Source organism: Dendropsophus ebraccatus, chromosome 7, assembly GCF_027789765.1.
Source record: "Dendropsophus ebraccatus isolate aDenEbr1 chromosome 7, aDenEbr1.pat, whole genome shotgun sequence".
Taxonomy (NCBI): Eukaryota; Metazoa; Chordata; class Amphibia; order Anura; family Hylidae; genus Dendropsophus; species Dendropsophus ebraccatus.
The window spans coordinates 33163960-33188471 of NC_091460.1; the positions used below are offsets into that span (position 1 = coordinate 33163960).

Below are 24512 nucleotides of genomic sequence, written 5' to 3' on the forward strand. Positions count from 1 at the left end.
CACCCTTATACTCCAGAGCTGCACTCACTATTCTTCTTGTGGGTCACTGTGTACATCCATATCATTTATTGTAATGTAGTATATTTATTTACTTTTTGTGAAATCTATCCTAGTGCCCTATTACAGAGCGATTATCAGCCTAACAGGGTAATATCATACTGTGTAATAGAAATCAGTCGTTTGCTTGTCAGCTGATTGTATCCTTCTGACCTGATTATAAATCATTGGCCGTCACCCACACATCTCCCTGTGTAATGGAGGATGTGCAGCTGACAGCCGGCTGCAGGAAAGAGCCCCACTCCAAGCTTCACTATATTACGGAACAGCCTGATTCTTCCAGGTTACACACTTGATTTGCTTTACTCTAATAAACCATCCTCCCTCTCTATAGGTGATAAAGAAATCTAAATGTTTGGATGAAGTCTTAAGTAAAATGGATTGTGAGCAGGCCAGCCGTTACTTCCAGTCTATCCGGAAGTGGAGAGCCAAGAACACTGCTCCTTGCTACAGGCGTGGACCCCTCCTGTTATACTCCCAAAAGAAGATGGCATCTTTAAAAGAGAAATACCCTGAAATAAAGATTTTAAATGGAAGGGAAGAGGCCTCTAGTCTGGTGAGAGGCTTTTTTTGTTTTTGTTATCTATGGATGATTATATGTGCGTTGTATAACCTGTATATAAGCTAATATAAAAAATGCTGCTATATAGTGCTTGTTCTGGTTTAGAGAAGTAGGGCGGTTTTCCTCTGTATATATAATTTTTTTATATTTTTTTTATTTATTTTTATTACTTATTTTATTTTTGTAGCTAGTAGAGAGTTGGTGTTCTCTAGACCCAAAGGTGCAGAACAAATATATAAGACGATCAGCTCGCCTGCCTGACCCCTGCTTCGCAGTCCTCCGTCCTGATATTTATTTTGGATCTGTGTCTGAAAAATTTCAAGACAAAGTCGATCAGTACATGTGGCAACAGGAGACACGGAGCAGCTCCAGCTACGAGCCGTCCAAGGTGCCTGCTGACAGGTAATGGACAGTAAGGGGCCCTTTGTGTGTGTGGTGGTAGAATTTAGTCCAGGTCAAACTGGAGATAATTTGTTGTCGCATCCATAATGGGTCATATCATAATACACACTGGAAGAATGATTAAAAGTTTGTGTGCCAGAATTTTGGTACAAAGTCTGTTCTTCATCAGATTTTCTTTAACTAACTAGACAAAAAAAATGTTTTGCACAATTTGTGACAAATGGGCGGAACTTAACAAAAAGTAGGTGTGGCTTCACATAAGAGCTCAAATGTGGCAAAATGTAAGCCAAATTAAAGAGAACTAATCACCTCCCTGCAGTTTCAAAAAATCCATCTTTATTGCTCAGTTCTGGTGTCCAGCAATAGGCATAAGGGCGGAGCTGCAGCAGTATGTAGTCACACCAGGCCTTGCAATTATGTTCCCAGCACTCGGGCTGTCAGAGTCTGAGTGGCTGGGAAGAGGGCGGAGGCAGCTGCCGTGTGATCGCGGCCAGAGAGGCACAATTACAGACCATTCCTTCCTAACAGCCGTGGCCAGTTTATAGATAAAGACCACCCCAATGCCTAGATAAGGGTAATTGGCACACGGTGGGTGGGGGAAATAATAAATGAATGTTTCCAAGGGTTAGCAGGCATTGTTAAATGCATAAAATATATGTTGGGACAGATTGAGCATTATTAAGCATTGTTTGTAGATGAATACACCAAAACGTGGATGCATATGGGGGAGGAAGGGGTTACTGATGCACTGCCATAAGCAGAAAGGAAATAAACAGCAGCAGCAATGAAAACAAAGGGTTACACTCAGCACTGAGCTGCTTCTGAGATGAGGGCAGCTTCTCTCAGTGTGTTTTGGTTGGTCACGGTTGATAGGATTGCACGTAAGGTGCCTAATGCTATCTGTGAAACGGAAGACCCAGTAAGAAAGAGTGGCGCTTTTTACTGATTTAGAGTGTCACTTTAACGTTTCAAAAAGTTTCTTTTAGAAATTTTTAAAATAATTTTTACATGTCAAAGAAAAATAAACAGTTTACAAATCTGCGGTGTATAAATCAAATGAACATAGGTAATGATAGTACAGTGGTGCCTTGGATTACGAGCATAATTCGTTCCGGGGCCGTGCTTGTAATCCAAATCCACTCTTAAACCAAAGCAAATTTTCCCATAAGAAATCATAGAAATGCAGACAATTGGTTCCACACCCCCAAAATAATGATTTATTATTCTGAATAACATGTAAAACAGATAAAACAAACATTCAGAAACAGCAGAATATGTGATATTATAAATTACTGTACAGTAATGGAGAGGATGGGAAACACAAGGGCGGACAGAGACTGCAGGGAGCATGAAGGAATGAGCAGGGCAGATGTGGGCACATACATGCAGCGCTCTCTGTCCGGGGAGAGAGGGTTACAGCTATAAAGAGATTACCCCTAAAGTCCTGTCCCCTGATGTAAGCCCCAGCCTGAAGTGGATCTGCTATGATTTGGAAGGTGAGGGAGACATCCTGGGTCAGAGTACAATGCTGTAGACCCCGCTATGCAGACCATGCCCCTCCCCCACTTGCGCTCCCACCCAGTACAGGGAGCTCTTAAACCAAAGCAATGCTCTTAAACCAAGTCACAATTTTGAAAAACTGTGAGCTCTTAAACCAAAACGCTCTTAAACCAAGTTACTCTAAAAACCAAGGTACCACTGTATATTAGTATACATGTACAATAGGTATGCATATGTATAAGTTATATTGATCAAGTTAATAGGTAAGTCAGGAACAAAGAGTGTCACTTTAAGGGTGCGTTCACACGTACAGGATCTGCAGCAGATTTGATGGCCCAGAATTGATTTGCTTTAAATCTGCAGCTTCAAATCTGCGCCATCAAATCTGCTGCAGATCCTGTACGTGTGAATGCACCCTTAAGTGATATTGTCACCCCCGTTGCTTTTGCTTCATTTCATCGGTGGACAGTGTTACCCAGGCAATGCTTTATGGCAGTTGGGCCCCATCTCCTGGCTGGGGAGAGTGCCCAACTGTCATGAAGCCCCGCCCAGGTGACACTTTCCACCAGTGAAATGAAGCAATTGTAGAACAGAAAGACGACAGACAAGTGTTATACAGGTATATATCACATGTGCAGCATCTAAGCTTGTGGATGATGTGGAGAACTGCACATAGTGTACTTTCTGTGAATCATCAGCAGTTCTTTAGGATTTGCATCTTCTACACAGTTAAAGCACAAGTCTACCACATGTGGTTACTGTGGAAAAATAATCTTGGGTTTTCCTGAGGTAAAATAATGTATGTTCTGTGTAAAATAGGAACTATGGTGTTTCAGATGTGTAAAATATAGAAATATAATGAGTAATTTCCTTGTTAGCAAATCCCCATTTATGTCCTTATTTCTATGATCACTTCCTCTGCAAACTACGGTTCTTTAAAGGAGTATTTAGGCTTTAAAAACTTAAGGGTACAAACACTGGACTTATCCGCAGCGGATTTCTCGCCGTCTTCACAGCGCAGCGCACCGATTGGCCAAGTGGGACGTGCCGGGAACCCCCGAAGCAAGCCGGAGCGGGACCAGGTGATTTATACGCTCCGGCAGCCAGCGGTTAACAGGGCGGGCTCCTGACAAACTCGCAGCGGGATGTCCATCCTGCTGCGAGCTTGTCTGCCCATAGAGTGTACAGGGCAGGCATCCGCAGCGGGTCTCACTGCAAATTTGCGAGAAATCCACTATAGATAAGCCCAGTGTGTTTGTACCCTTAGGGTGCGTTCACACTTACAGGATCCGCAGCAGTTCTGCAGCAGATTTGATTCTGTGTTCAGTTATGTAGTCGAATCTGCTGCGCATCCTACACGTGTGACGCTACGCCTAAAGGAAATCTGTCACCTGTATTTTATATTTCAAACTGCTGACGCTGTTAGATAGCTGTTGGGACTAGGATACGCATGGTACTTTCCGAATATCCAGCCGTGCTTCCAGGATGCATAGAAATGTTTATTCTCTGGTATAAGGAGTCGGAGAGGCTTTCCCGAGCTCCTGATCTGCTGCAGGCTGAAATGCCTCCTCTCTCCCCCTCCCTCCCTGTGCGATTTACACCTGGAAGCTGAGTCCCAGGCAGGGTCAGGTATGGGAAGGGGGAGTAAGGGCCCTATTACACAGGATGATTATGAGGGGACTTATCATTATTGTTTCAATTTAAGCCTATTGTCGTTTTGTGTAAATGCAGGCAACGATCAATCGACCAACGAGAAATCGTTAATTTGGTGCTGACGCCAAAATCGTACGCTGTAATTCCATATTCGTTCACTAATCGTTCATTGTAATTCCACATCGTTCCTTCATTTGCTGGGATCAGATGGGGTAAACGATGGTAGTAACTATTGTAACTAATGACTATCGATCTGTGTAATATGGTGAATGGTTTCAGGTTTACAATAAACAATCTCGTTTGCGATTGTTTATCGTTAAAAACCACTTCATCTAATAGGACCCTTAGTGACCATTCACACTGAGCAAAATGGGCATATCAATTCTTTGAGCAGAACAGCTGCGGGAGTGGAGGCGTGTGAGCCATCCCATAGAGACACTGTGTGACACTGAGGTAGGCGGGATTTTCCTCAGTGTGGACATACCCTTAGGTGGTGGTACAACTTGCTGCACTTGAGGAGAAAGTCTCTTTGACTCTTAATATTTAATAAAGCATTTTCCAGATTGTGGAAGCACTGACAGATATATGAAAGGTACTATGTGTCTCCCTGATGTAATAGCATCTAACAGTGTCAGCAGTTTGGCATGGGAATTGCAGCTGACAGATTCCCTTTAAATAACTTAATGGGAAATTAAAAGGGTCTTCCTTGGGAAGTTGCTTTGCAGCAATATGGGTGCAGATATCTATATACTGTTTTGTATGTGAGATTTCCTATCTGTATATAGGACAGTGTGTCTTGATACTTGGTGGGTCCCCACAGGAGGAAAAACCCTATCTATGGCCTGTGCAGTATGTAGCGACCTTACACCCAGGGGTGCCGCCCATATAGTTGTGTTGCATGTAATAAGTGTCAGATATTATTTTCTTATTTTGGATCCAGATTAAGGACTTTGCTGCAGCTGAAGTGGCAGAGAGCCCTGTGTGAACCCGGGGATGCGGTGGGCCTTCTTGCGGCTCAGAGCATTGGTGAACCCTCCACCCAGATGACACTGAATACCTTCCACTTTGCCGGCAGAGGAGAGATGAATGTCACGCTAGGTATTCCCAGGTAAGTGATGATACTCCCTGGAATCTGATGGACAGGACAGGTAGGACCCTGAGCATATTTACAGACTTAATTCAGTAGTTCTGTCTGCAGCATGCAGCGCTATCCAGGCACCACCACTAAACCTGACACTTCCTATTGCAAGTCAGTGGGGTCTTTCAGGTACAGTCTATTATTCTATAAGACCACACCACCATTGTAAGGGAATCCATGACAGTGTTGTGAACAGAGCCCTAGTCGGCCGTTTTTTCCTTGCAATGGCCGCCATAGTGTGTATATGCAGTATTACAAAAGACCAGTGTGTATCGCGGTTAGTGGCTCTCTGCTTATAGTGTAGGTGATACCTCCTTACTATGATATCTATATGTTTATGAACTCACTTTTTTCCCCCACAGACTAAGAGAGATCTTGCTGATCGGTAGCTCCAATATTAAAACTCCCATGATGAGCGTGCCCGTCCTCCCCACGAAGAAAGCTATAAAGAGAGTTAAAAAGCTGAAAAAACAGCTGACTCGTGTGTGTTTGGCTGAGGTAAGAAAACGCTTGGTTATTTGTGCCAGGCTGCAGTGAATTGGTGCTCACATAATGGGTGGCTAATGTCACTAGCTAGATACTATGCAAAGTAGCCTTCCTCTAGTACAGGAATGGGGAACCTTCCACCCTCCAGCTGTTGCAAAACTACAATTCCCATCATGCCTGGACAGCCAAAGCTTTAGCTGGAGGGCCAAAGGTTCCCCACCCCTGCTTGAGCGGGCAGAGGGCTTGCTTTACTATGACCCTTTAAAGAGCCTTAAAGCGACTCTGTACCCACAATCTGCCCCCTCCTAACCGCTTGGACCTTCAGATAGCTGCTATTAATCCAAGATCTGCCATTCGGCAGGTGATGCAGTTATTGTCCTAAAAGACAACTTTTAAACTTGCAGCCCTGTGTCAAATTGGCATGGCCTAGAGTATCTGTGGCCAAGCTTGCACCGCCTCTCCGTCCCTACTCCCCGCCCTCTTCACCACTAGGAACGCCCCCAGGCAGTTTTTTTTCTATTCATTACCTGACTGAACACTGCACAGGTGCCTAACGATCCAACACATGCAGTGTTCAGTCAGGTGATGAATAGAATACCTGCCTGGGGCATTCCTAATGATGAGGAGGGTGGGGAGGAGGGACGGAGAAGCGGTGCAAGTCTAATGCACAGACACTCTAGGCCTTGCCAATTTGACACAGGGCTGCAAGTTTAAAAGTTGTTTTTCAGGACAATAACTGCATCACCTACTAAATGGACCCCAGGACAGATCTTGGGATAAAAGCAGCTATCCGAAGGTACAAGTGGTTTGGGGTGGGCAGATTTTGGGTACAGAGTCACTTTAAGACCCAACTGGAAATAAGTAGCCAAGCCAGAATCTCCTCCAGAAGGAAGTGATACCCATCCATACTGTTTGGAGAAAGTCTACTCCTTCAGTATCTCGTGTTTGTTAAATTACATTATACCATTGTCACTTCTTTCCACACTAATACACTCTGAGGTTCCCATTAAAGTCAATAGGAGCTTCATTCCCCTGCCCTCAGTTCAAAGAGAGACCTGGCTCAGTACTGCACATGTGGATGTAGCCCATGTGCTTAAGTATTCAGTGGTGGGTATAAGCTTTGAAGTGCAAAGCTGCTGATGGCTTTCTAAAATGGTTAATGATTAGAGAAACACAGCTACTTTCGGAAACAGCGCCACTCCTGTCCTCAGGTTGTTTGTGGTATTACAATTCAGCTCCATTCACTTCAATACAACTGCGGTGCAAAACCCGCAGCCAAAACGAGGACAGGGCCTGTTTCTGGAAGAAAGCGGCCGTGTTTTTCTAAGCCTGGATAATCCCTTTTAGGGTGCATTCACAGGATTCGCAGCAGATTTGATTTGCTTGGAATCTGCGCCATTAATCTGCTGTGGTTCCTGAACATGTGTTTGTGTGAACATGTAATATGTGTTTTTTGTGGCCCCCTATTCCTTCAGTACGCCCATGCAACACAACCATGCAGATTGTTTCTGTCGGTAATTTCAGCAGTCCTGCCTATCCTTTTACTCAGCCCTATATATAATCGACGTCTTAGTGCTTCTGGTTACAAATAATTTGTTGTATGGTTAGGCTGGGTTCACACTGCGTTTTTGCAATCTGTTTTTTAAAAAAGTGGATGCATTTGTGTCTATCCGTTTTGATCCGTTTTTCCATTGACTTCCATTCTTAAAAAAAAAAAAAGGTTTAAAACACATCCGTCTTTTTAAGCATACACAAAAACATGGCCGACCCTGTTTTTGTGAATGCTAAAAAAAAAGATGCATTTTGATCCATTCTTTATAACTGAAGTCAATAGAAAAACGGATCAAAACGAATTGCACGCAAATGCGTCCACTTTTTTATCTGTTTTTCAATCCGTTTTTTTTGTTTGTTTTTTTTGTTTGTTTTTTTTTGCATAAAACGGATGAAAAATAGACTGCAATAACGCAATGTGAACCCAGCCTAATACAAACACCGAAATTTGAAATAATTTCTCGGCCGACACAGTAAATTATCTATAATGCTGTTTATTCTCTTGTAAAAAGACAAGATCTCTGGCTCTGTTAGGGCGGGTTCACACTACGGAATTCTCGCGGACAATGTCCGCGGAATTCCGTCAGCTGTCCGCCCGCACATCTAGGCGCTTTTCCGCCGGCTCCATAGACACCATTCTATGGGCCGGCGTATTCTGCGATCCGCTAAAAGAAGTGACATGACACTTCTTTCAGCGTATAGCGGAATACGCAGGCCTATAGAATGGTGTCTATGGGGCCGGCGGAAATGCGCCTAGATGTGCGGGCGGACAGCGGACATTGTCCGCGAGAATTCTGTAGTGTGAACCCGCCCTTACACCACGTGCGGCCTCTGGCTGCAGCTCCTGAGAGGGACGGAAGCTTTTATTAGTCATATAAACCACATAATAAATTACATTACTGAATAGAGCCGCTGGACCGCGGAGGAGATCACTTAAAGGGACACAGGTGTCGTAGAAAACAATGGAAGCGTCCACCAAGTTTCTTGGTCGTTTCTTTAGTCATTTCCCCCAGTTTTCCTTATTAACCAGAAACCAATTCTTCTATTAGATGTCTGTTTAGGGATGTGAGCAGAAAATATAAGGTTGTGGTTACAGAGACGCCCTCTTAAGTTCTGTATTTGTCTGACTTTAAAACTCACGTTGAGGTTTTGGTTCATATATAGTATTTTTAGCCAAAATGAGAGAGACCAGAACGCAGAAACTTTTATCATAGTTTTTTTCTGTGTCTGATGTCTCCATAGACTTAAAATGGAAATCCTGCAGCAAGGTAGAAAAGGCGGCCAGCCAGGGAGTGAAGCATTAGCCGAGCGCTTCTCCTAGCTCTAATGATTGGGGGGTCAGAACACCCAGACCCTGAAAAATCATTACTTTGGAAATGTCTCTAGGACATGGCAAAAATATTTTTTTTTAAAGTGACAGTACCCATTTAATAATGCCTTGGTGATAAAGTAGAAGCGTGGGTTTGTATATGATTCCTTGGTGGTCTATATTAATGCATGAGCAGAAGTGTAAGGCTAGGGCTACACCGGATATCACAATTTAAAGGGGTATTCCAACTTGAAACTAACTTGTCGCCAAGCCACAGGATAGGGGTAATATAAGAGATAAGGGGGAGGGGGACTGGTGTCTGACCTCTGTGACCCCTGTAGATCTACATATCTGCCCCCAGCTCCTTTGTTTTGAATAGAGCCATGGGTACGGCATGTAACCCGCGTCTCTGTTCATTCTCTATGGACCCGAGTGCTCCATTCATTATCTATGGAGCCACTGGAGAGAGCCAAGTACAGCACTCTGCTCTTTCCAGCGGTTCTATAGAGAATGAATAGAGCTGCCGGTCATGTCCCTTACCAAACGAAGGAGCTGTGGATCAATATGGAAATTGCCAGGGGTGCAGAGGTTGGACCCCCTTGTTCTCTTACTTGTCCCCTACAAGATGCCGCCATTATGTTTGCATTCAGAAAAAGCTGTATCCACAGAATATCCGACGGACCATAGATTATTGCTGCTCCATTCGCTTAGGGAACAAGGGGCCTCCCTTCTTGTGATCATTGGGAGATGCCAGTGGTTGAACCCCCACCAAGCAGTTAGTTATCTTCACTCCTGTGGATAGGAGATCATTTTCAGTCTCAAAACATTAAAAGAATGCCAGAATGACTAGAAACGTTCCCTGTGACACGCAGCTGTTTGATGTGTTCATTGTGTTGTCCATGGTGCTGAGCACAGAGCTGGAGCTGAACTCAAAGCAACTTTCTGTCCTGAGCTTTTTGACCCTGTATATGAATCCAAGTAGGCATAACTTACAAATGCGTGCTATTATTGGCTGTGGCACTGTGTAACCCCTTCACATAGCTGGCTGTTCTGTTGGATGGAACAAGGATGGGACAGCACTCTGCTGCTGGTTGTGTTGGATCCTTTCTTCTCCCAGTGTTAGGGATTGCTGCTGGGAGATCCCAAAGCATGTAATGTATGTATGAGTGTATATAAGGAGAGGAGCACATGGCTGCCTGTAGAAGACTGGAGGGGAATTACACACTCTGCAACATATCAGAAGAGATCCCATATCAGCGAGAAGTTTATACATGGCGGGACAATAGTAACATAGAGCTGCTTTCCCTGTTGTAGGTGATGCACAAGCTGGATGTAACGGAAACCTTCCTCATTGAAGGGAAATCCCAGAAATGTCAGCTCTACAAAATAAAATTCCACTTCCTGCCCCATGAATATTACCAGCAGGAGAAGTGCCTGAGACCTGAGGATATTCTGCACTTCATGGAGAACAGGTGCGTATGGCTGACTACTACGTTTCAGATACAGCTTCACATTTGTTCGGTCATCAAAGTCCTATGTACCATCTTAGCTTCTCTGAAACAGTACATGAACAATGGATGGTATAGCTGTAAATGGAGGTTTTATGCTCTAGCATGGGGCCAGTTTTGCCCTATTGGAGAGTCTTAGATCCTGTAACCCCAGTAGTCATCTTACTTAGTCTACTCAGCAATATTGGGAGTTGTAGTTTTGCAATAGGTTGTAGGGTACAGATCTATAGGCCACCTTCAGATTGTTCATCTGCTTCTACTCTATGGCTGCTGTTCCCAATAGAGGGTGAAGGATATGATTGGCACATGTTCCTTCTGATAATATCTGCAGGTTCTTCCGGATTATGGTAGATTCCATCAGAAGGAAAGGCGCAAAACTTTCCTCTTATACAGATGTGTCCAGCAGAAAGGCCTCTCAGAAAGATGATGATGGAGGCGGGGAAGCCGCGGCTACCCAGGTGAGTAACAAATGAGCATGATTCATTTACACAGAAAGATTATCTGACAGATTAGCTGCCAAAGATGTGAAGCCAAAGCCAGAAACAGACTATAAACAGAGAACAGGTCATAAAGGAAAGCCTGAGATTTCTCCTTTGTTCTAATCCATTCCTGGCTTTGGCTTCAAATCTTTGGCAGATAATCTTTCAGTGTAAACGCACCCTTAGATAAACCTTTGTAGGCTATGAGCCTCCTATCTACAGCTGCCCTGATACAATAATGTCCGATTTCATTGACCTTCACATCTTATTGAACTGATATGAAGAGATAAGCGGCCATGGAGGAAGTGGCAGCCACAGCCTCCGGCATGTCCGCACTGACAGTAGTGATAACAGATTACTAGCATGTGGTTTTGGTTTTCACAGTCTCGTTACGGGATTCATATAACAATGCCATATACCTGTGGTCAGCCACTCTTGTCATGCTCTGCACTAAATAAAGATCACAGTACATGACAGTATTAACCCTTTCATTGCTGTGACAATTTTTATGCTTTTGACAAAACACACACACACACACACACACATATATATATATATATGTATATACACACACACATATAAACTGTGGTGCCTTGGATTACGAGCATAATTCGTTCCATGACTTGTAATCCAAATCCACTCTTAAACCAAAGCAAATTTTCCCATAAGAAATGATACAGACAATTGCTTTCACGCCCCAAAAATAATGATTTATTATTCTGAATAACATAAAACAGATGAAACAAACATTCAGAAACAGCAGAATATGTGATATTATAATATGTGAAGTTACTGTACAGTAATGGAGAGGATGGGAAACACAGGGACTGACAGAGACTGCAGGGAGCATGAAGGAATGAGCAGGGCAGATGTGGGCACATACATGCAGCACTCTGTCCGGGGAGAGAGGGTTACAGCTATGGAGAGATTACCTCCACAGTCCTGTCCCCTGATGTAAGCCCCAGCCTGAAGTGGATCTGCTATGATTTGGAAGGTGGGGGAGACTTCCTGGGTCAGAGTACAGAACTGTAGACCCTGCTATGCAGACCATGCCCCTCCTCCACTCTCACCCAGTACAGGGAGCTCTTATACCAAAGCAATGCTCTTAAACCAAGTCACAATTTTGAAAAACTGTGAGCTCTTAAACCAAGTTACTCTTAGGGTATATTCACACGGGCGGGCTCGCAGCGAGATTCTCGCTGCGAGCCCGGCAGGTCCTGTCAGTTTCCATAAACTACATACTTGCTGCGGACCGCAGCGAGTATGTAATTGTACCGCGCTTAACCCCTTCTACTCCCGCCGGCTCCCCCGCTGTAAGCAGCATACATTACCTGTCCTTGCTGCACGGGTCCGGCGCCCTGCTCTCCTGTCCGGCCAATTAGTGTGTTGCCCAGCCGCAGCCACTGATTGGCCGGACGGGAGAGCAGGACGCCGGACCCGTGCAGCAAGGACAGGTAATGTATGCTGCTTACAGCGGGGGAGCCGGCGGGAGTAGAAGGGGTTAAGCGCGGTACAATTACATACTCGCTGCGGTCCGCAGCAAGTATGTAGTTTATGGGAACTGACAGGACCTGCCGGGCTCGCAGCGAGAATCTCGCTGCGAGCCCGCCCGTGTGAAGCTACCCTTACTCTTACTGTGTGTGTATTTATATGGTGTACATGGCAAAGATGGGGACCAGGTGGCTCTTTTGGGGTCTGGAAGAGAGAGGGGGGGGGGCTCAGCCATACTTGAGATGTTTCCAAGAAAGGGGTGATATGTGGAGGAGAAAACTCCCTGTTGTTGTTATGGGCAGCAAAACCCTGACACCATGATTTAGGCCTATTTTGACCTTTTTAATATGGGGTCGTCCTCTTTTCTATGTACACCACTGCCTAGGGGCTCTCTGGTCTACTTCCATACAGGGGATTTCACCTTTGAACCGAGGGCCTAAGTGCAATAACAATATAAGATAATATCCTCCATACATCTATACATTGTGGAAGGGCCACACAGCGCCTTCATTCAATTAAAAAAAAAAAAAAAAGCTTACAAATTTTTGTTCAAGGTAAATGTATAGACCATCCCATATTCTGAGGAGCCCATATGTCTCCTTGATCAGTTGTCAGTCAGTACACAGTAAGAGAGCACATGAGACATTGCACAGTAATGGAGAGCACATCCTTGTGTGCTTTATTAGGAGAGCCAAGAAGAGGAGCCTGGAGAACAAGACATTGTAGATGCGGAAGCTGAAGAGGGCGATGCCGACGCTACGGATGCAAGACTGAAGGAAAGGCAGGAAGAGGAGGTAACGTGTCTGACATCTTCTCACCATCGACCTCTTTTCATGTCTGTTGTGTTGGTGATCAGTACTGGAACATCTTTTCTTAGAACTTTGTGCTGTCCCTCTGTTATTCCGCCTGGAAATGTTTGGTCCCTACCATTCCTTTTGTCTTTTGCTCCGTATCTCTGCTCAGATACCTGATCCCATAGGATTATCTTGTTGCTATACCTTTACCCCCCTAGTTCTGCAATAGTAAAAGCTTATATAGTATTGGAGATGCATAATGCTCCTCGGCTTCTATACGGTGTTAAAGGAGCTGTAATCGTATAGGGTTTGCAGTTTATTTTGGTTTAGTATGTTTCTGTTAGTACATACCTGTATCTTGGTAATTTCTTTATAGGTCGATTATGAAAGTGAAGAGGAGGCGCCAGAGAATGAAGAGCAGGAGGAGGAGGAGAACCATCCTGCCAAGAAAGAGGGAGAGGATGAGGAGAGCAGCAACGACTCAATGGAGGAGGATCCCAGGTCCTCAGCTTTACCATCCTCCAAAAAGAAGAGTAACCAACCGAACCTAACAAAGCATGTGTTGGCAGAGAACCGGATAAATGGCGTCTTGAGCCTCAATTCCAGCATAGATGACTATTCTTATGATTTAGAGAACAGCTTGTGGTGTGAGGTAAGATATATCAGGACTTGTACATCATTTTTAAAAGTGGTTGATAACTGTATGGAATTACATACAGAACAAAAGATGGTCAAAAGAATGTAGCTTTCAGTCCTGTTGTGTGACGTCCCCCCTTTTTTTCATATGGCAGAGATACTCTTGGGGTCCTGGTGTTCAGACCCTCATGGATTGCTAGAACAAGCTGTCCGTATTTGCGGATTATTTCGTGGCGGGAGGTCCATGAGTTTAAAGACGTTTCTGGGAAAACTTAAAGGGGTTGTCCAGCCAGGACCCCTTTTTCCACAATGCCCAGGGAGGGGATGGGTAAAAAATAAATATTGTATTATGTGTATTATGAAAAAGGGGTTCTGGTTGGACAACCCCTTTAAACCATGCCTACTACCTCCCCCCTGACATAAAACAATAAACGAGACATACTTGCCTTCCCTTCCCCCGCTCCTGCTGTGGTCCCAGTTGCTTTCTCGCTCTGACATCTTCTGCTGACATCCCATTTCCAAAGCAGCCAATCACAGAGCTGAGTGAGGAGGGGAAACCAACAGAAAGGGAACACTGCCCGAAGTGGGTGGGGGGTAAGTATGCCAAAGTTTAAGATTACCCAGACAGACTCTTTAAGTGAAAGGAGTTGGGCACAAGTGAAGCCATCTCTACATGAATTTCTGTAGAGACTGGTGACTAGGCCCTCATGCCCACAGAGATTGCATAAGATGGGATTACTATCTTATACATAGAAACATAGAAGATTGTGGGCAGAAAAAGTTCCACAGGTCCATCTAGTCTGCCCTTTTAGTATTCCCCTTCTTATTATCTTACGATAGATCTATGTTTACATTCTGTTATTGCAGATTTACCAACCACATCTGCTGCAAGATTGTCCCAAGCATCTACTACTCTTTCAGAATTTTTTTTTTCTCACATTGCTTCTGATCCTTTCCCCGCCTAACCTCTGACTGTGTCCCCCAGGTATCCTTAGTGTCTCATAGTCTATCCATAGGTCATAGGTGAGAACGCCATTTCTAAAAACCTTAGCTGTCCGAGAACAAGGCTGCTGTGATTCCTATTGAGCAGCCTGCACATGTACGCTGCCCTTTCTAAAGTGTTAGGGCCCTATTCCACCCGACGATTATCGTTCAGATTATCGTTAAATTGTTCGAATCTAAACGATAATCGTTCAGTTGAAATGCAGTTAACGATTAACGACCGAACGAGAAATCGATGATCGCTTTATAAGACCTGGACCTATTTTTATCGTTGCTCGTTTGCAAAACTTTCGCAAATCGTTCTAATTGAATAAGACATTGTGCGGTCGTTCGCAATAGATACGAACGCAATAGGGAAGAAATAACGAAGAAAAAACAATCGCAATTACGATCGTAAGTAACGATTATCGTTCCATGGAAATGAGTGAACGTTTTCAGGTCTTTCGCAATAGCGGTCGTTTGAGATGGTTAATCGTTAACGATTATGCAAACGATAATCGTCCGGTGGAATAGGGCCCTTACCGTGTGGGTTCTCCAGTGCAGTGATGGTGCAGATCATGAACCTGCAGAGTCGGGTTCACCTGAGGACTCCTGCTCACCTGTCTCCGCTCCTTTATAGTCAGTGTATCTTGTGCAGGCCAGGTGGCTGGCACAGCAGCAGCGGTGGTGGTAACCTGAGAAGCCAGGCAATGGAATCCTATGTCTGCTATTCCAGCAATAAATGCCATTCAGCCCTGTGTCGCGTGTATGAGGGACATTCCTGGAGCTGTAAAATACTAATGGAGGGATGAAGACCATGAAGTGATGACAGGACTAAGGGAGCGGTGCTGCAGTTGCCGTGACTCATTGGAGTTGTAGTGTGACATGGTGTTTTGGCATATCCATCTCTTACATGTCAGCCTTTAGATAAAGATTGGTGTCATAGAAGCCACCCATCCACCTGGTCACACCTTACAGGGGTTTTGTAGTAATACCATAATAAGCTTAGTCATTTGTGTTTACATTGAGTGACATCACACCTGTACATGCCTAGTCCTCCTGCCCGTACATGATGGGAATTGTAGTTTTGCATCAGCTCTAGGGCCAAAAGTTCCCCATCCCTGGTCTAGACAATGCTCTATGAGCTAAAAAGCCTGCATTCTAGCAATCTAGCAGCAGGATACTTGCAGCTTCTGCTGTATTGAGCTCACAGAGCATTGCCTAGTCTGGAAACAAGTGTATGCAGTTCTCATCTGAGAGCCCTGTACTAGGCAGGCATACATACATACATACATACATACATACATACATACATACATGCTTGCTGCCCCTGCACATAAGCCTAAGTTCTCATTCACTTCCATAGAGAACATGTCGTAGATGTGAGAATATAATGCTCATGGCTTAATATATTCACACTCTTGGCTATATCTACACATGTATGTGCTTATGCCATCCATTTGTGGGTATTGGTTTGATCAGTATGTCCCTGGGAAAAAGATTGGTTTCTTCATACATTTGCTCAGGTGTGTCCTGTCTGGCTGGATAGTAGTGACGCAATTCCCTGATTCAATGGGCTTCTATTCTATAGCAGATATCAGTCACCACCAGTTTATCTTCAGTTTTTCACTAGTAGTTTATATTCTGTCTCTCATCTAGCATAATACAATAAGGTTCCTTTTCCTGGAGTCTTCCATCCTCCTTGCTTACAGACCTTACATCTGACCATCCTTTGCTTGGGAGTCATGTTGCTGCAGCAGGAGCCTCCCCCCACTGTCCTGCCTAGAAGTCCTAACCCCATAAGTAAACACTGTGTCAATTTGTTTTAGGAGAAATCTTGTTTTCTTGGTGCAGGACCTCCAAGGATCAGCTGATCACTGTCAGGCCTGCATTCTGCAAGGGGTTATCCTCGATAAGACAGCTCCTTTATTACCCATTTATCAGCAGTATATGTTATTATTGTTATTCTTTCTTCATTGTGGTGTAATATGCTGCCTCTTCCTTTTCTTCCGCAGATCACGCTGAAGCTGCCGCTCATGAAGGTTCACTTTGATTTGTCTTCTCTTATCACCACCCTGGCGCATAACATTGTTATTCACGAGACCAAAGGAATAACACGCTGTCTGCTCAACGAAACCACAAACTCGAACGGAGAGAAGGAGACCATGCTGAATACAGAGGGCATCAATCTCCAGGAGATGTTTAGATATGCAGATGTAAGTAAGGCTGGATAGTGATGGGGCATTACCATGTATCTTCTGTCTGCAGTATGGAGGATAAGTGTATGCATAAAGGGAGGTCGGCCTCTAAGAGCTTCAGTACTGGGACGCTAAGTCTCTGGCTGGAATACAACGGCAGTCACCATGTACACTTCACCATATGGGTCTGGCAAAGATAGCCACGTCCAGCTTTTGGCTACCTTCAGCAGCCATAGGGGAAAAAAACTCAACTCAGCAGTTGTCAGAAACATTACTTCTATTTAAAAAAAACTCAGGTCTTCCAGTACTAATCAGCTTCTGTATGTCCTGCAGGGAGGGGTGTATTCTTTCCAGTCTGACACAGTGCTCTCTGCTGCCACCTCTGTCCATGACAAGAACTGTTTAGAGCAGGAGAGGTTTTATGGGGATTTGTTACTGTTCTGGACAGTTCCTGACATGGACAGAGGTGGCAGCAGAGAGCACTGTGTCAGACTGAAAAGAATACACCACTTCCTGCAGGACATACAGCAGCTGATACCTACTGGAAGGCTTAAGATTTTTAAAGAAGTAGTTTACAAATTGGCTAAACTATAGGGCACCAGTTCACTCCATATAAATACATGGAATAAACGTTCCTCTTGGTATATTTCCAGGAGAGGTAAGAGAGGAACTGCACAATACAGTGTTCTAAGAAAAGATGCTATGGGGAAGGTGAAGGCTCTGTCTTGTCCTTCTTACCATATATTGGGCCCTGGCTCTACACATCACCTCTGGCTGTGGAAATAAAATATTGCAATCATTGCAGGGAAGAATAAGACCTGGCAATTTTCTCCTAAGAAGAACAATAGATTTCCTGAGGTCTGAATGGCGCCATTGTTCAGCCGCTGACGTTTGGCCATTTTCCGCAGTTATTCATTGATACCCAGTTGTCATCTCTCCAGCAGCGCCCGCAGACATGGCTCAATAGTACTTGATGCTTCTCATGGATTTTCTTCTGCTGAGATATGTTTCCAAGGACCCAAAATCCATTGTATGAGAAATGTATGTGATAAAGCAGCTAGGACGAGAGAGGGAACCTTCTATTCAGGATATAATACTATAATGTGGTTTGCTGTTTTATCTGCTGTGAAAAGATGCAGCATTAGGTGCCATTCATCAGTTTAAAGGAGCACTCCAGGCAAAATGGGTACACCTAGTGGGCAGTGCCTGAGTGACACTAAAAGAACCCTAGGAAGGGGGGTAGTCGTTCACCACCCTCAGACTGCGCTGGGTATAATACACTTTATTAGTTTTAGGTATTACTATTCCTTTAAGGGTGCCTTTACACATAACGGATTGCAGTGGATTTCTCTCTGTGAGTATTCAGTGATTGATGGCTGTCCCTATGCACATTGATACAGGAAAGGCTGTCAGTCAATGAGTAGGACCACACTCCTATACCCTAAATCTAGTGTGTTTAGTGTGTCAGAGCCACCAGAAGGGTTGTGCCCTCTTCACCATGGCAATCATGCAGATGATCCATCATTCCCAATAATCTTCTCTTCTCTTTGCAGATCCTGAACCTGAAGCGCCTGTATACAAATGATATCCACGCAATGGCCAACACGTACGGCATAGAGGCCGCAGTCAGGGTGGTGCAGAAGGAAATAAAGGACGTGTTTGCTGTATATGGTAAGAGGGAAGAATAATTAGAACCAATGGAATATTTTATGACTAGAAGTAATAGGTGGATGAGAAGGGCCTTTATCGAGTTGTTTTGATTAAAAATCTGCTGCAGTTTGGTGTCCACAGCTCCTATATAAACCTTAACATCTCCATGGTAACAGACTACAAACACAGTCGGTGTAGTCTGAGCCGGCAGTCGTAAGCCCACTTGTGTGTCCTCTTAAAGGGGTTATTCAGTGTTAGAAAAACAGGGCCAGTGTCTTACAGAGACAGCTCCAGTATTGTCTCCAGTTCATGTGTGGTTTGCAATTGAGGTCAAACCTACATTCAAACTGGAGGCAACAGTCGTGTTGTCTCTGGAAGAAAGTGCCCATGTTTTTCTAACGCTGGATAACCCCTTCAATGGTAACACATTTGCAGGGTTAGTTGGAGTATTATGGCAGGATCAGACTACACTCTTTGTAGTCTGTTACCATGGTGACACATAGATCAGCTCAGGAGCTATGTACAAAATAAGAAATGGCCTTAAAAAAATAAATAAATAAGAGTTTTCCATAACTTAATAGATTGTTTTCCTGGCAGTAGTCCCTTATATACCTATGTCCTTGGTTTCTATAGGTATTGAGGTGGACCCCCGACACCTCTCCCTGGTAGCTGACTACATGTGCTTTGAGGGCGTTTATCGGCCTCTCAACCGCTACGGGATGGCGTCCAGCTCTTCTCCTTTCCAGCAAATGACCTTTGAGACCAGCTACAAGTTTCTAAAGGACGCTACAGTGACTGGTAAGTACGAAAGGGCAGGACAGTGAGGGAGGCCCAGACGGATATAGGTGCGCCTGTGTGCCACAGGAAGCTCCATTCTAGTAGCACATGTCCTTTATGAGCTGCCCATTCTCCTCATATGAAGATGATATATACTACAAGTCTCATCATGCATTGATCTCTCTCCGCACCCACTTAACCTTATTTACCAACGGCTTATAATATGTTCTATGGAATTCAGTGAATTTCTCCAAATCCTCTCTCACCCACCGGCAGCTTGCCATCTTAGTCATGTGCCAGCTTTTGTAGTAATTGTGTGATTTCCTGGTAATACAAGGAGGTCTGGGCAAATACCAGATGATACCAGAATTTACCATGTGTCATTTGCTGGTCTGCGAGCAGGGATCAGTAGATGGTAGTGAGCACATGTTATAGGGGGTCATCATTATGGTAGTGTAGAAGGTGGGATTCCCTGTGAAACCCAGCATAGTCTACCGGATCACTGCAGAGAAAAGGATCTGTCCCGGTGAATTATTCCCTTTCATAAACATCTTCAGCTCTGCTACATCTGTGTGTTGTTGGCACACTGCACCACACCCTAAGATTATTGTCATTTGTGACACTTGCTGAGTGCACCTTAATAGAAACCGGGCACCAGCCCAGTACAAGTCTGACTTACAATGGAAGTGATATAAGAAAAGCACTGAAGTCGTGTGTCTGCATCCAACCATGGAGTCGCTATATTGTGTGATTAACACCACAGATTTAATGGCTTCCTATGATGTGGCCCCTTGTACACAAGAAGACTTAAGTGTCACTGTCGTGAAATTTTTTTTGGGCAGAAATCAATAGTCCAGGCGATTTTTAAAAACTTTGTAAATGGGTTGATTAGCCGAAAAATTAATTTTTTATCATGAAAAGGCAGTTTGAATCTCTTCCCCCCTCTCTTCATTGTTCTCCTATGGAGAGAGTGAAAAGAGTTAATTAAAAGCTACATTACCCTCTGTCCTCTGCAGTCACCACTGACCTCTGTGACCTCTGAATAGCCTCTGAATGCTCCCCTGCTAAGGAATCCTTTGTTCTCTGTTTTCTGCTGTTGACATTTCTCCTCTGTCTCTTTTCCCCCCTCCCCTCTTCATAGAACAGACTGATTGAGATTTCCTGATTCTGAGGAGTGGATGACAGAAAGGAGAGGTGGGGGAGGGGGCTGGGAAAAGGCTTTTTACATGCAGATAATGGCATATTTGCCTAATAAACCCAATTACAAAGTTTCTTAAAATCGCCTGGACTATTGATTTCTGCAAAAATAAATTTCAGGACAGCGACACTTTAAGACTGTGAGACTGATTGTAGACAGGGACTAATATGGCTGATGACACCATGTTAGCAGTATTAACACTGCCATAACATTAATACCACTTCATGCCATAGAGCCTGGGGCTCCACAAGTTCTCTGAATGTGTTCTGGCACCAAGACATTACCAGGCGATCCTTTATGTTCTATAAGGTTTCAGGTGCAGTCCCTATGGATGAACTCATTCTGCATTTGATTGATGGAGTGAGATCTAAGGATTAGAGGTCAAGTCAGCATCTTAAACTTTTGTAGTGTTCCTCATTTCTGAACTATTTTTGCAGAGTGGCTGGGACGCTATCCTGCTGAAAGAGGCCACTGCCATCAGGGGGTCCCGCTGCCATGAAGAGGAGGGGGGCTTGGTCTGTATAATGACTAGGGAGTTGGGCTCTGACATCATGAGACTTCATGACATGTACCAAGATTTCCAAGCAGAACCAACTGTTTCCGCAATGTTTCTTCCAATAGTGCAGGGGTAGGGAACCTTGACTCTCCAGCTGTTCTAAAACTACAACTCCCATCATGCATGGGTAGTTTTAGAACAGCTGGAGGGCCAAGGTTCCCTACCCCTGCCATAGTGCATTCTGGTGCCATCTCACACATGCTTCTGGCCACTTTCTTCCTTTGCTCTGTGGTCCAGTTCTGATGCTTACATAGGTTTTTGTAGGGATCTGTGTCCTCGTGTACAGCAGCTTTGATGCCCTGTGTGATCTGACACCTTCCTATCATACTCAGCAATCACATATTCGGCTATCAGCCCTATAGTAGCCCTATGGGATCGGACCCCATCCGGCCTTGGACACCCAGAACCCATCACCGGCTTATGCTTATCGTGTGTGCCAAGTCAGTGGGTCATAGCCCAGAAATAGTCTCCATGTTACGTGTTTAATTTGTCTTGCTTGTCTTTCAAGGAAACATAAGACAATGCTGCGGCCACTGAGTACAGGACATTGTGTTCCCCGGATAAGGCTGGCTATGATGGATGCTTAGCGTGACCTTGTGGTTGTAGTAATGAAATAATATCTGGTTATTGGAGCGTTATAACTCCGGTCACTGCATCCTCCTGCCGCCACATTCTGGATTTTATTAGTAAGCATAGTCATGGGCCTGTCATTTGGCTACAACTCCCATCATGCCCTGACAGCCGTCATCCGTCTGTAAACATGGTGCTGAATATCGATTTGTTGCCTTGTCTCCAAGCAAGATAAGGTGACATATTTATGATGTTAGCAGGTAAACACTATGTGACCGATGATGTCATCTGATGTTGATGGATGTGAGCCGCTATACATTCCTGGCATAAGTGTGTGACATTGTATATAGCCGCTGCAGTGTCACGTGATCACCGGTGACTGGGTGTCTCGCGTGACATAACAGGAGTGTCTCCTATTTCGTCTTTCTCCTTAGGCAGAGCGTGTATGTGCTGTGAATGTCTGTATGTGCTGGATATATAAGATATAAGAACAGCTTAGCTTCGGCTGTCCAGGCATGATGGGAGTTGTAGTTTTGCAACAGTTTCCCTACCCCTGGGTTAAGAGCTGCAGAGCTAACATTAACAATATCTGGTCCTTAAAGGGACCCTCTGGGAAAATGTATTTAGAGTAGATCCCATTTTGTTGTGCATGGCATAGTCTCCATTTACATTCTCTTACAGTCCTAGCAAGTGACACGTTTACAATAGTTATCCCCTATCCTAATGGTCTGACCACTAGTAGTGTCCACCAATGACAAAAAGTTACATTTAGTTAAAGTCAATGGAGCGTCTGACCACCAACGCATAATGGAAGCATAAAACAATCCAGTGTTCACTCATAAGTCCCTTCTGGCATGGTGGGTCCTACCCTGTAATAGGAACCAATTCAGCAGATTCTGTGTGTAATTCTGGAATGGCTGGTGACTCCAGTTGTGTTTGTCACCTGACTTTATAAGCCCGCTGAATAGCACGTAATAGTAGTAGGGTTAGTCATTCAGGGGCCTAGGAAAGCCAGGTATCTGCTGTAACAGTGACTGAACCAACTTTCCTATAGACGCCTGAACAGAACTTGTAATAACTGTCCGGTCCGTCCTGTTTCCAGTCTGGGTTCCTGTACCCGCTGTTTCCCCTCAGACGCCTCTGGGCAATAACTTATTTTGTGGACATCATATGACAGACATGTGCCTTCTATGGATTCTCTGGGTTAGGCCTCCATTTCCTCTTCCTTCCTGCCCCCCCAATCTCTGATTCTTCCTTTGTGTCAAGCTGATCATACTATTATACTGCATAAAAAGCCACAAAACTGGGTGGCGATCTGTAGAGCTCCCAATGCCACCCAGCTTTCCCAGATTCCAGAATGGTAAAATCAGCTTAGAGAATGATCCATAAGTATATTGTGTATGTCTGTATTATCATCTGTAATCAGGGGTGGTGAAGGCCTATGTGGGAGCTGTTATAGCCAAAATTGCTAGCCACCCAGCTTTTCCATAAACTGATGGCAATAAATCACCAGAAGCTAGACACATGTTCTGCCTAGGGGGTTGTCTTAAAGTGGTTGTGCCAAGTCTGTAATTTACTTTAATTAAAAAAATCTGAAGTCTTCCTGCAAGAAGTGGTATTAATTCCAGTCTGCAGAGCAGGAGAAGTTTTCTGTAGGGATTTGCTCCTGCTCTGGATAGCTCCTGAAGCAGACAGAGGTGGCAGCAGAGAGCACTGTGTCAGACTGGAAAGAATACACCACTTCCTGTAGGACATACAGCAGCTGATAAGTACTTGAGATTTTTTTTAATTGAAGTAAATTACAAATCTCTGGCACTTTCTAATGGTGCGTTTACACACAGGTTTATCTGACAGATCTTTGAAGCCAAAGCCAGGAACAGACTATAAACAGAGAACAAATCATAAAGGAAAGACTGAGATTTCTCCACTTTTCAAATCCATTACTTGCTTTGGCTTTAATAATCTGTCAAATAAAACTCTCTGTGTAAACGCACCCTAACACCAGTTGATTTGAAAGAACAAAAATTTGGGTGAACAACCCCTTTAACTTTTCACCTGTAGCAGGAGCTATGTGGGGAATGTAGATAATATATATTCTTCTAGTTATTGCCTCTAATACATTGATCCTTGTGTCTCACCAGGTGCGAAGGACACTCTCCAGTCGCCATCTGCCTGTATCGTGGTTGGGAAAGTTGTGAAAGGAGGAACTGGATTGTTTGACCTCAAGCAGCCAATGAAATAAACCTCAAGGACTAAGTGTTGGGCTCTGCTGGGAGCCAGATGGTTAATGTGGGAGACAGTGCCGTACACTGTGGCCGCTGAGCGCTGCCAGGATATAAACAGCTGTCGTGTCGCCCCGGACGGATCATCTAGCAGCTGGATACAGCAGGGGAGCACAGTGAACTTTAACAGCTTCCGCCTGGCGTCATCCGTATTGCTGCCGCATTCAGCGGAGACGTCCACCGCGTGTAACCATTGTGTGTAAATGTTTACAGATGTAAAATGGAGAAGTATAGCTTTGTAATAAAGTATATTGTGCAAATCGCGTCGTCACGTTCGTGTTGGGGGTCAGCTGCTGTAATGTGAAAAGCGAAGCTGAGAAAGTTATATACATTACTTCTCAGTTACTCAATGTGTTCAGGATCTCGGCTTCTACATTTACATTAAGCGGCTTAAACGCTATTCACACCTGAGGGTTTGTTACAATGGATACAATGGCTATTGCCTTAGCTTATATGTTGTAGCCAACCCTGAGGGCAGCGACGACATTTCTGCTGATGTTTGACCGAGATGTGACTAAACTGAATCCTATAGCTGTGAGAAGTATTAGCTGTGCGTGGGAGTCCAGCCCCTGCGCTCTGGAAAATGCAGATATTGCTTCCCATTCATTTCATGACTGCACCAGTAATACACACCTCAGCTGCTGCAGAACATCATAATATACATCCCAGCTGCTCCATAACCTCATAATTACAGCTCAGCTGCTCCAGAACCTCATAATACACCTCAGCTGCTG

At 44.4% G+C, this 24512-nt stretch overlaps 1 protein-coding gene across 1 annotated transcript in view; it reads left to right on the forward strand.

Moving 5' to 3' along the window:
- Nucleotides 1-24038, forward strand: part of POLR1A (RNA polymerase I subunit A) — a 46540-nt gene extending 22502 nt beyond the window's left edge. Inside the window, exons 23-34 of the mRNA XM_069977249.1 lie at nucleotides 392-613; nucleotides 807-1021; nucleotides 5115-5282; nucleotides 5675-5810; nucleotides 9973-10130; nucleotides 10498-10624; nucleotides 12823-12930; nucleotides 13307-13582; nucleotides 16563-16763; nucleotides 18299-18416; nucleotides 19029-19193; nucleotides 23638-24038. Coding sequence (XP_069833350.1) covers nucleotides 392-613; nucleotides 807-1021; nucleotides 5115-5282; nucleotides 5675-5810; nucleotides 9973-10130; nucleotides 10498-10624; nucleotides 12823-12930; nucleotides 13307-13582; nucleotides 16563-16763; nucleotides 18299-18416; nucleotides 19029-19193; nucleotides 23638-23738 — 1995 coding nt within the window. The 3' untranslated portion in view covers nucleotides 23739-24038. The remainder of the gene's footprint in view (nucleotides 1-391; nucleotides 614-806; nucleotides 1022-5114; nucleotides 5283-5674; nucleotides 5811-9972; nucleotides 10131-10497; nucleotides 10625-12822; nucleotides 12931-13306; nucleotides 13583-16562; nucleotides 16764-18298; nucleotides 18417-19028; nucleotides 19194-23637) is intronic.
- Nucleotides 24039-24512: the final 474 nt, after the last annotated feature.